Source organism: Dermochelys coriacea, chromosome 4 (genome assembly GCF_009764565.3).
Source record: "Dermochelys coriacea isolate rDerCor1 chromosome 4, rDerCor1.pri.v4, whole genome shotgun sequence".
Lineage (NCBI taxonomy): Eukaryota > Metazoa > Chordata > Testudines > Dermochelyidae > Dermochelys > Dermochelys coriacea.
Window position 1 is genome coordinate 109,267,868 of NC_050071.1, and position 12,286 is coordinate 109,280,153.

At 37.8% G+C, this 12,286-nt stretch overlaps 1 protein-coding gene across 3 annotated transcripts in view; it reads right to left on the minus strand.

Moving 5' to 3' along the window:
• Positions 1–4,849: 4,849 nt before the first annotated feature.
• PI4K2B (phosphatidylinositol 4-kinase type 2 beta) overlaps positions 4,850–12,286 on the minus strand; it is a 36,447-nt gene continuing 29,010 nt past the window's right edge. For 2 of the 3 annotated variants that reach the window (XM_038398803.2, XM_043514059.1), the window contains 4 exons: positions 12,118–12,251; positions 10,482–10,541; positions 7,723–7,767; positions 4,850–6,586 (listed from right to left, as the gene is read on the minus strand). In XM_038398803.2, the coding sequence (XP_038254731.1) occupies positions 6,413–6,586; positions 7,723–7,767; positions 10,482–10,541; positions 12,118–12,251 (413 nt within the window). In that variant the 3' untranslated portion in view covers positions 4,850–6,412. The remainder of the gene's footprint in view (positions 6,587–7,722; positions 7,768–10,481; positions 10,542–12,117; positions 12,252–12,286) is intronic. The other variant, XM_038398804.2, reaches the window with a different exon arrangement.

The window sequence follows — 12,286 nt, forward strand, 5'->3', positions numbered from 1 at the left end:
AAACCTTCCATGGTGACAAGCAGGTAGGCTATTTCCAGCAGTTAACAAGAATATGAGAGGAACAGTGGGGGGTGGGGTGGGGGGGAGAAATACCATGGGGAAATAGTTTTACTTTGTGTAATGACTCATCCATTCCCAGTCTCTATTCAAGCCTAAGTTAATTGTATCCAGTTTGCAAATTAATTCCAATTCAGCAGTCTCTTGTTGGAGTCTGTTTTTGAAGCTTTTTTGTTGAAGGATAGCCACTCTTAGGTCTGGGATCGAGGGACCAGAGAGATTGAAGTGTTCTCCAACTGGTTTTTGAATGTTATAATTCTTGACGTCTGATTTGTGTCCATTCATTCTTTTACGTAGAGACTGTCCAGTTTGGCCAATGTACATGGCAGAGGGGCATTGCTGGCACATGATGGAATATATCACATTGGTAGATGTGCAGGTGAACGAGCCTCTGATAGTGTGGCTGATGTGATTAGGCCCTATGATGGTGTCCCCTGAATAGATATGTGGACAGAGTTGGCAACGGGCTTTGTTGCAAGGATAGGTTCCTGGGTTAGTGGTTCTGTTGTGTGGTGTGTGGTTGCTGGTGAGTATTTGCTTCAGACTGGGGGGCTGTCTGTAAGCAAGGACTGGCCTGTCTCCCAAGATCTGAGAGAGCGATGGCTCGTCCTTCAGGATAGGTTGTAGATCCTTGATGATGCGTTGGAGAGGTTTTAGTTGGGGGCTGAAGGTGATGGCTAGTGGCGTTCTGTTGTTTTCTTTGTTGGGCCTGTCCTGTAGTAGGTGACTTCTGGGTACTCTTCTGGCTCTGTCAATCTGTTTCTTCACTTCAGCAGGTGGGTTGTAGGAATGCATGATAGAGATCTTGTAGGTGTTTGTCTCTGTCTGAGGGGTTGGAGCAAATGCGGTTATATCGTAGCGCTTGGCTGTAGACAATGGATCGAGTGGTATGATCTGGATGAAAGCTAGAGGCATGTAGGTAGGAATAGCGATCAGTAGGTTTCCGATATAGGGTGGTGTTTATGTGACCATCGCTTATTAGCACCGTAGTGTCCAGGAAGTGGATCTCTTGCGTGGACTGGTCCAGGCTGAGGTTGATGGTGGGATGGAAATTGTTGAAATCATGGTGGAATTCCTCAAGAGCTTCTTTTCCTTGGGTCCAGATGATGAAGATGTCATCAATGTAGCGCAAGTAGAGTAGGGGCATTAGGGGACGAGAGCTGAGGAAGCGTTGTTCTAAGTCAGCCATAAAAATGTTGGCATACTGTGGGGCCATGCGGGTACCCATCGCAGTGCCGCTGATTTGAAGGTATACATTGTCACCAAATGTGAAATAGTTATGGGTCAGGACAAAGTCACAAAGTTCTGCCACCAGCTTAGCCGTGACAGTATCGGGGATACTGTTCCTGACGGCTTGTAGTCCATCTTTGTGTGGAATGTTGGTCACCTACTACAGGACAGGCCCAACAAAGAAAACAACAGAACGCCACTAGCCATCACCTTCAGCCCCCAACTAAAACCTCTCCAACGCATCATCAAGGATCTACAACCTATCCTGAAGGACGAGCCATCGCTCTCTCAGATCTTGGGAGATAGACCAGTCCTTGCTTACAGACAGCCCCCCAGTCTGAAGCAAATACTCACCAGCAACCACACACCACACAACAGAACCACTAACCCAGGAACCTATCCTTGCAACAAAGCCCGTTGCCAACTCTGTCCACATATCTATTCAGGGGACACCATCATAGGGCCTAATCACATCAGCCACACTATCAGAGGCTCGTTCACCTGCGCATCTACCAATGTGATATATGCCATCATGTGCCAGCAATGCCCCTCTGCCATGTACATTGGCCAAACTGGACAGTCTCTACGTAAAAGAATGAATGGACACAAATCAGACGTCAAGAATTATAACATTCAAAAACCAGTTGGAGAACACTTCAATCTCTCTGGTCACTCGATCCCAGACCTAAGAGTGGCTATCCTTCAACAAAAAAGCTTCAAAAACAGACTCCAAGGAGAGACTGCTGAATTGGAATTAATTTGCAAACTGGATACAATTAACTTAGGCTTGAATAGAGACTGGGAATGGATGAGTCATTACACAAAGTAAAACTATTTCCCCATGGTATTTCTCCCCCCCACCCCACCCCCCACTGTTCCTCTGATATTCTTGTTAACTGCTGGAATTAGCCTACCTGCTTGTCACCATGGAAGGTTTTCCTCCTTTCCCCCCCCATGCTCTTGGTGATGGCTTATCTTAAGTGATCACTCTCCTTACAGTGTGTATGATAAACCCATTGTTTCATGTTCTCTGTGTGTGTGTATACAAATCTCTCCTCTGTTTTTTCCACCAAATGCATCCGATGAAGTGAGCTGTAGCTCACGAAAGCTTATGCTCTAATAAATTTGTTAGTCTCTAAGGTGCCACAAGTACTCCTTTTCTTTTTGCGAATACAGACTAACACGGCTGCTACTCTGAAACCTTTAAAAACATGATCTCCTTTCTGGAGGTGGGGAGAGCTGAAGGAGTCCCACTAGCCCTGCGTTTTCTTGGTCTGCAGGAGCTGCGCCTTGGTTCTCATCACTCATCATTTGCCACACTCAAAACAGGGTTTTCAAACGTGGGTGTAATGCAGGGGAAGTCTACTCCTTAGACTGCAACAGGAACCATTTGAACTGGAACTGTATTGTAGTAGGTTTTATCCGATTTTTCTGTCTCACTGCTCTTGGAATGCAACATCCATTTTCATGCGTTTATACTTTAAAAGTTACCTTTTAAATTGACATTTTTCATACACCTCGACTTACACAGACAGAAAGGGTGGTTTTGCAGAGGTAGGCCTCACTGTGGGCGGACTCTGAAATTTGACTTCAGCCCAAGAAAGTTTACGTGTGCAGCTGATTCCTTTGCACCAGCGTTTTCCAATTTCAGTCACAAACTAGTTTTTTACTGCTGTGGTTGCCTATTTCACCTACAGAATCAATACAGCTGAGAGTGGAGGAACTGCAATTCTATTGCTTCTCAATCAAAATTCTTAGTGAGTGCTCATTTATACAACCCCACTGAATATAACGGAGTTGCACAGATGGCACATGGAGCAGAATTTAGCCCGCACCAACCTTTGTTACAAGTCATAGATATGATAAGAAAATCCAGCTGGTGTCTCAGATGCCAGGTGGAGGTTGTTCACTGTCAGATAAATATAGAAATCAACTACCACAGAATGCCCTTCTGACTTTGACAGTTGCTTCTTTAAGTAGTACTGGTTATGAAACTAGGGGGTGAAAAGCATATCTTCCTGTGGTAAAAGTGCAGTCCTTGTGGCTCCACAGGACCTCTACTCCTTCTCAAAAGTTGCATACATTTACACACACACACACACCCCAGAAATTTAAAACAAGGAGTCACCCTTCACTAAAATAGCAAAGAAAAAAGGGATGTAGAAAATCCTATTCTCTTCCTTGGTACTTAAGGATATGTCTACACAGCAAAGAAAAACCTGCAGCTGGCCTATGCCAACTGATTCAGGCTCATGGGACTCAGGCTTTGGGCTGAAATCCAGACTATAGGACCCTGTAGGGCCTGGGAGCCCGGAAGTCTACACAGCAATGAAAGAACCCCATCGTCAACTGGTGAGGCCAGCCATGGGTTCTTCTTTGCTGTGTAGACGAGTAAGCGTGCCAAGTACATGCTATCTTAGACAACATATGGGCACAGAACACAAAGGGAAACAAGCAGGTAAAAATAAAATACCATGTTTTTAAGGTTTCAGAGTGATAGCCGTGTTAGTCTGTAACAGCAAGAAGAACAAGGAGTACTTGTGGCACCTTAGAGACTAACAAATTTATTTGGGCATAAGCTTTCATGGGCTAAAACCCACTTCATAAGATGCATGCTGCGGAAAATACAGTAGGAAGGTGTGTGTGTGTGTGTGTATATTATATACACACACACACACACACACACACAAACGAAAAAATGGGGATTACCATACCAACTTTAACGAGACTAATCAATTAAGGTGGGCTAAAATAGCGCGCGTGCGTGTGTGTAAAAAATCTTCCTACTGTATTTTCCACTGCATGCATCTGATGAAGTGGGTTTTAGCCTATGAAAGCTTATGCCCAAATAAATTTGTTAGTCTCTAAGGTGCCACAAGTACTCCTCATGTTTTTAAGAGTATCTAACTATTGATCATTAGGTAGAGTCATGCTGCCTGCACTTGTTAGTTTCACAAGCATATTATTCACAGTATTTATAAATTCAGCCAAGAGGAATTCCTGTTTGCTCCTTACTATTCATTGGCAGGAGACAAGTTGTAACAGAGCAGCAGCACATACATTTATATTGTGTAAGGGAAAAAGACAAACTGCAGAGTATTATTATTTTAATAACTTGTGGAGTGATTATAGAAATGGCAGTATTCAGGACTCAGTGTTTTCTTCTGTTGTTGGTGCTTGTTAATTTAGATAGGTAAAGAATAGCTAAATAAGGTAACCATTTTCAGAATACCTATTCTTGTTTCAGTCTCATCATAGATGAATGGCTTCAATGCCTCATGGCTGCCTGAACAGCTTCTTCACAGCAAATACTTGAGTCTCAACAGAATGTTAAATATGCAAAAATAAAGTTAGTATCCAATATATCCAACTGCTTATTAGAGACATGTAAGTGGTTTTTGTTATACTCTTTCCCATTATATGTAATATTGAAAAACTTCTAATAATGTTCTACACCATGTACATTTTATCTTGTAGAAAGTGATTTGGATGCAGACTTTACAAAAGATTAAGTTAAGGTCCTCTTCCTGCTTAAGAAATAAGACACTTGAGGCAAAAACTATCCATTTCAGACTGACATTTATTGTTGCAAGTAGGCATGCCCCAATACCTTAAATATACACTTTAAATTTAAGAAATTGTTCAGCTAAAAACTGAAGCCATAGAACTTTATAAAGGTGGCTGCCTCAGTCTTATTTTAAACACCACAGTCCAGTAAATTCTACATTTAAGGCTTAGACATTTTAGTAAATCAAGGGAATTCCTGACATGCTACAATATATACATCAACCCAAAATTATATAAAACAGTATACAAGGATTTTGTTCTTGGGATTAATAGTATTGCTTGGAATTATAAAATACAGCAATGTCTGAAATACTTAAACTGTAGGTTTCCTAAAAGCAACAATATTTGTTACAAAGGTTTTTCCCCCACCCCAGGTCCAAACCTACGAAGACATCACTGAAGTAAAAATAATTTACCATATCACAAACCACAGATGTGGAAGATGAATCTATATTTTAAACTGTGTAGCTTCAACATAAAAACAAATAAGTGGCAGGCAAACATGGCGTTGCAAGGAGTCCAATGACAGTGTTGCTTACTCTACACATTGCAATCTATTTTCTGCTTTTGCTGGTCCACATTAAATAATGGAGAGTGTTTAAACTGAAATGTTGCAAGTGGGATGGCTCAACAACCAACATTCCAGTGTTTTCATCAATCAACAATGGCAGGGAACTACTTTGGTGTCACTTAATATACTCCATTGAATTGTCATACATAGCGTTAACAATCAACCCATCAATTCTAAACAAAACTATGCAGTATTTTGTTGTCATGATGGAACTATAGAATGCTACCTATGGAGTAAATATAGTACAGACAATTTTCCATAAGTTATTTAAATATACAAGTGATCCTTAAAAGGCTAAAGACCAAATTTCACCCCACAATACATGTACATAACTCTGACTGAGGCCAAATGAAGTTGCGTACATATATGAGGGCAAAAATTTGCCCTAATTCTGATTAAACTAAGATGTGCTCTTTTGGTCCCCAACTCAAAAACCTTTGGAGTATTTTTCAAGTTTCAAAAATTGCAACTAATGCACTTTTTTAAATGCATGACCATTTTATTTTAATATTTTCCAACTCACTAGGCTAGGAAAACTCATGGAATAACTTATGACATCTGTAAGCAGTAACACTGAATAGCATTTTACAATCAAAGAAAGAGAACATGCTGTGCTTCATTTCTAAAGCATATATAAAAAGGATCAGTTTATAATTTTATGTGCTCACATTTATATCCAACAATAAGCATTTTTTCTATGTTGTATTCAAAAGTAGTCTCAGCATATGTAAACTAAGTTTTCCCTTTAGTATGAATTCAGCCTATAAAAATACAGTATAGACAAATTCCTCTCATTCCCTGACATAAGGATTCACAATTTTGACACAAAAATTGTAAACTTTGATTACATTCAAAATACAATGCTTAAATCTTTACATTTTCAAGTTAAGTTTTGAGGTTTTGGCAGTCAGAGCCCTCGGTATACAGCAGAATTACATTATTGCAGAGCCTTACTAAATTACAGACATTTACTTTCCTCTTATGTTGCTACCAGGAGGAAAAGAAAGGCTTCCTACTATGAAAGGTCTGTGTGAATGCATTACTTAGATGAACAATTCGGCCCTGACTTCCAGTACTACTTCGCTCCACAACCACGCGTGGCATCTGAACTAGCTGAATTGGACTTCTTCCATCTTTTAATGCCTGAGTGAGGTTTAGTATCTGCAGAAATAAAATGAAACAAAATAAGTGGTACCTAATGAAAATTTGATTGTTCAACATGTTTAGATGCTGCTCTTAAAAAAAATAAATAAATAAAAACAACCAATCCCATAGGGTTCTGGTAATTCTATTTTCTAAGTTATCTTACTCCTAAAGAATCACACTGTTTTTTAAACTGCAAGTAAAACAACATAAGATATTACTGGGCAGCTGAACGTTCCACTAATCTTTTCTCTTGAGAGCACACACACCAAACCCTGCCTTAAATACCTCTTGTGAAGCAAGTTCTTTCTGAACTACTGGAATAGGTTACAAATGCAGAAATGCTTTCAGGTCTACATAGTCTAGCACATCTCCAAAGAAACTCATATATTAAAACACAGGAAGGCCATCAACATTTTCTTAGCCTAGAAGTCTGCCAGCTAAGATTTTTGCTATGAATGATTACAGGCTAACTTAAAAACCCATCTAATATGCAATTATCCTAGTTATTCCTTCATGTCTTTCATGAACCCTGGGAACCTTTGAAACAGAATAATTTTTTTCTATTCTACATTACAAGATGGAAAGTTTTAGGGCATCCAGACTATGCTGAACTTTAGTGATGCTATTATAGCCTTTACACAGGTAAGTGTCTAAGCTTTTAGTTACATCGATCCCTGAACGATACATGGCTTAAGGGAAGAAAATGTCTATGCAGCAAGCAACGACTAGACCTACTCGGTTTGTGCTGAATCCAATGACTCTTGTGAGTTAACAGACATTTTGGTGTAATTCTTGAAATATCTTCAGAAAATTGCTTAGAATACAAAAGGGTCTAAGAATTCTTAAGAGAATATACAAAAAGAAAAGGAGTACTTGTGGCACCTTAGAGACTAACAAATTTATTAGAGCATAAGCTTTCGTGAGCTACAGCTCACTTCATCGGATGCATTTGGTGGAAAAAGCAGAGGAAACCTAAGAGAATATGGTATTGAACAGTAAAATCTTAGCTAGATCTCTATTATTATTTTAAAAAAAGGCTTTTCTAAACTAGAATTTGTCTTGATTCTAAATTAAAGGTTTTGCAGAATTCTTTTGTTAAATAATCAATTTTCAGTGACAAGTTACCAGCGTGTCATGAGAAGGTTACTCACTTGAATCAGTTTGGTGCTTGATGAATACTTCCCAGTGATAAAGCTCTGTGAAGAAGAGGAGGTGACTTTCATATGTCCACACACCAAACTTCTTTCACAAGTTCTTTCAGAAACCAGGCCTAACAGTTCATTTTGACAAATATGCTTTTACTGGCTTTTTTGCCAGAAGAGCTACTTAATTTACCAGAACCATATTTGACTCAGCAAGCAGGAAAGCAGTACCATCAATACCATGGACTTCTGTGAAAAGGGGCAAGATTAACCCTGTACAATACCACTGTAAAACTGAACATGCATAACTTCTGCATTGTTCATACAGATCATGACCACAAGGAAATCAAATTCATAGAGTTTAAGGCCAGAAGGGACCACTAGATCATCCCATCTGACCTCCTATATATCACAGGCCCTTAAATTTCACCCAGCTATCCCTGTATTGAGCCTCCTAACTGGTTTTTGGCTAAAGCGTCTCTTTCAGAAAGGCATCCAAGTCTTGATTTAACGACATCAAGGGATAGAGAATCTATCATTTCCCTTGGTAGTTTGTTCCAGTGATTAAATCACTCTCACTATTCAGAGCGTATAACCTATTTCTAATTTGAAAATGTCTGGCTTCAGCTTCCAGTCATTGGTTCTTATTATGACCTTCTTTGCTAGATTTAGGGGCCCTTTTTCTTCTCCCTGTGAAGGTACTTATACACTGTAATAAAGTCATCTCAATCTTTTTTATAAAGAGTTCAATCTGTTTAGTTTAAGACTCTCACTACAAGGCAGTTTTCTCCAGTTTCAATCATTTTTATGGCATTTTGCTGTACTTGCTCCAGTTTTTCAACATTCTTTTAAAAATGCTGAACACAGAATTGAACAGAGTATTCCATTATGTCTCACCAATTCCTTATGTAGAGGTAAAACTCACTTCCCTACCTCCAAGGATTGCATTAGCCCTTTTTGCAATAGCATTGTATGGGAGCGCATGTTCAGTTGTTTGTCCACTCTGACCCCTAAATCCTTTCCAGGGTCAATGCTTTCCAGGATACAGCCCCCCTTTCTGTAGATTTGGCCTGCATTCCTCATTCCTATAACTTTGCACTTGGCTGTATTAAAATCATTTTGTTTGACTGGGCCCACTTTACCAAGCAATCAAGATGATTCTGCATTACTGGCCTTTTCCACAAATCTGTGTGCCATCCATAAATTTGAATCAGCAGCGTTTTTATATTTACTTTCAGATCACTGAAATCTTTACTTTCAGATCACAACAAAAACGTTGACTATCATCAGGCCTAGTACTGATCCCTGTGGAACATCTCAAAAAGTACCTCCAATTCAATGATGTTTCCCCAATGACAACTACTTTGAGATCCGTCAGTGAGCCAGCTCTAAATCCATTCAGTGTGTGCTCTAGGTTTTATAGTGCCCTTTGTAAATAAAATGTTATACAGTACTAAGTCAAATGCATCACAAAAGTCAAAGGTAACTGTATAGATGCAACATACTTAACCTCCAAACTTGTAAATCTCCTAAAAAAGAATCAAATCACCTTTCTTGACAAGACACACTTTGTCAAACCAAATCTTATGTTCAAGTCATACATTAATTAGCACACAGACTAGTATAGCACTTCAACTTAAAATAGTAACTTCAGTGGGAGATCTATTGGCTTACAAAGTTTTGACTAGATAGCTAATATAAAATGTAATATTCTAAAGTTATGGTGGCAGAGACTTCGGTCTCCAGGAGGGTTACTTGTATATTAAAAACAAACACCAAAGCGATCCGACTAACTAATGATTGATGCAAAATTAGAACCACCTGTTTGTTACGCGCTAGAGAAGCCAGTAAAAAAAGAAGGTTGTCTAGTACTCCAGTGCAAGACCGGTGGAAACAAATTATCCTTTTGATATTTCATTCAATAATTCTGGGAAGCAAATTTATCTGTGTTTGCATAAACTGCTAAACTACTCAAACTGGAATAATTCACTCCTTAAACATTAAACTAAAAAGTATGCATTTTGATCAGAATTCAATCTCAATAAAACCACTACATAGAATTTTATACTTTATGATTAAGTGCATTTCAATTAAACTGCAATTCAATTTGTAGATCCCAAGGTGTAAGCATGTGGTACAACGAATGATTTGTAAGGAGTTCCTGTTGCTCTGTCACACACTTATGTGCTAGGTTTCACAAAACTGTCTTTCAAGAAATAAACATACAGTTAAGGTCAGGTGATGTTTCCTCAGCATTCACATTTATCTCAAGTTAACTGCTAGTTTAATTCAGCTTCTCAATTGCTGATTTAGCTGTATGCTGGTTTCTCTAAATACAGTTTATTAATAAAAGTTGTTCACTATATTTTGTTGAAAGTTCATAAAACCCTTTTACTAAGCTTTGATTTTGAATTATAGTTTGTTAGAGATCCTACATTAATAGCATCAGAAATGGAATTTCTTTAGCTGTAAAACACAGACAGAAAGACCAACATCAATAGAAACTTCCCTGCTGCCTCCTTTCTATCCTAATGAATGAAAACAACCTCTAGGAATGAAACATTAAGTTCAGTCTTCATGGCCATTTGGCTAGATTTTTCAGAGATATTAATCACCCTTAACTCCCTTTCAATTTAACAGCAGTTAGTTTCAGGTACATCTGAAAAATCAGGCAACTATTAAGAAATACAGCAACTATCTTAAATATCTTACTAAGTGGTAACATTTTTTAAATGGGTCATGATAAGGAATTTAAAAATCAGCCATACCTGTCCCCTCATCACTGACATTTGGTTTTCAAAAGTAGCCTTGTCAAATCCTTTATCAGTCTTTATTCAAAATAAAAACAGAGCAGTTATTTTCTAAACATTTTACCATTCTTAAAACCACATGTATTTGGAAACACAATCTTATTCTAAGAATTTAACTGACCTTTTGTAAAATGTTAAAGTTTATGATTGAGACAAACCATAACTAGGAAGGAAATTCCAAGTACAAAAGCAAATATAAAATTAAGTGTAGTAGCTGTGTAAGATGACAGATTGGATTTGGACACTGTCAACATCAAAGTGAATTAGAAGTAGTTTCAGATACTATACCTGTCCCCAGTTCTCTCTTTTTGTAGTTTTGAAATTGCATTTTAAAATGTCTCACTTATTACCGTGTGAAAGAACCACACAGGGTGACCTATATAAGGGAAACTGGGAAGCAGACTGTAAAATAGAGAGCTATAAACTGCGCAAAGTAACTGAAAAAAGATTATTTATTGTATTTCAGTTTTAATTAATTAGGTATTACCTATAACAGTAAAAAGTTTCAGATACTGTGTAAGTGGAATATTTCTGTTGACAGTACCCTTTAAGAATAAGAGGAACAGCATGAGCAGTAACAATGCAAGCTTAAAATCACCTTTTCACAAATGATACTCAACCCCAATGTGCACAACTACCTATATGGGAAAAAGGACAGGTCTGTCTCCAGATCCATTAAATCCTTCACATTTCTGCTGTGACTAACAATGGGTGCTAGTTAGTGCCAATTTTGATTGTGGTATTTTAATCATTTTAAGTCAAACAAATATAAAATTACATTAATGAATGTGTTTCAGGATCCTACTTTTCCAATCAGAATTGCATTTTTAGAAATGCAAGTTGGGCACTGTGCTGAATCCCCCCCTCCCCCCCATTATGGTCATTTGGAACATTCAGCATGATAAATGTTCATATTTTACAAGATTAGAATTTGTATAAATCCCCTTTACTAAGATTATAGTTGTGTTCAATGTTTTAATAAACAGAGTAAAAGGAGGTGTGCGTGTATTCACAACAATATATAGTTTGAATATCTTAAAATGAAACTGACAAAACCTCTGTCTGGAAGCCCATTCATTAATGGAATGACAGGTTTTAATATCGCTTTGAAGGCACATGTAAAAAGAAATATTTTAAATATGTACCAGCTGGACTAATACCTGATATTATAGTAAGTGAAGCTTTTTTCCCCAAGTTATTTATCTGTTTATTTCAAGTGCATGTTGCCAGGCATCTTAAGTGACAAATATATTTAGTTTTAGTTATTAGTTTAGTGTTTTTTAATTGATTATATAACATTTAAGTATAACAAAGGAGGCTATTACCCATCAGTAAAGTTGATTACCAACAATTTCAAATCTTTCATGCACAATACAAGGCCATACATTTACAGAGGGAGATGTATAACTACTATGTCAGCCTATGTACCCCTTTTGCCATCCTAACATTAGTGGTAAAGCATAAGTAGTATCACATATTGTGAAATAATTAAGTAATACAAGTTTCTAAGTTAACTTTTAACAATTAAGTTTTCCTTCCACATATACTACTCAATTAACTATCCCTTCTCAATTAAAAATGAATTCTGATTCACCTTGAACAGTTCATAAAGATCTTCACAAAGATCCTGTACAAAGTTCATGTCAGAAATACGAGGGAGAATCAAATCTCTGGTCTCTTGGGAAAAAGGAACTTTTGCTTGAGAAAGCCAAGCCCAATGAAATGGATCTAATGGGAAAAACAGTTCAATTTCTTGATTAATT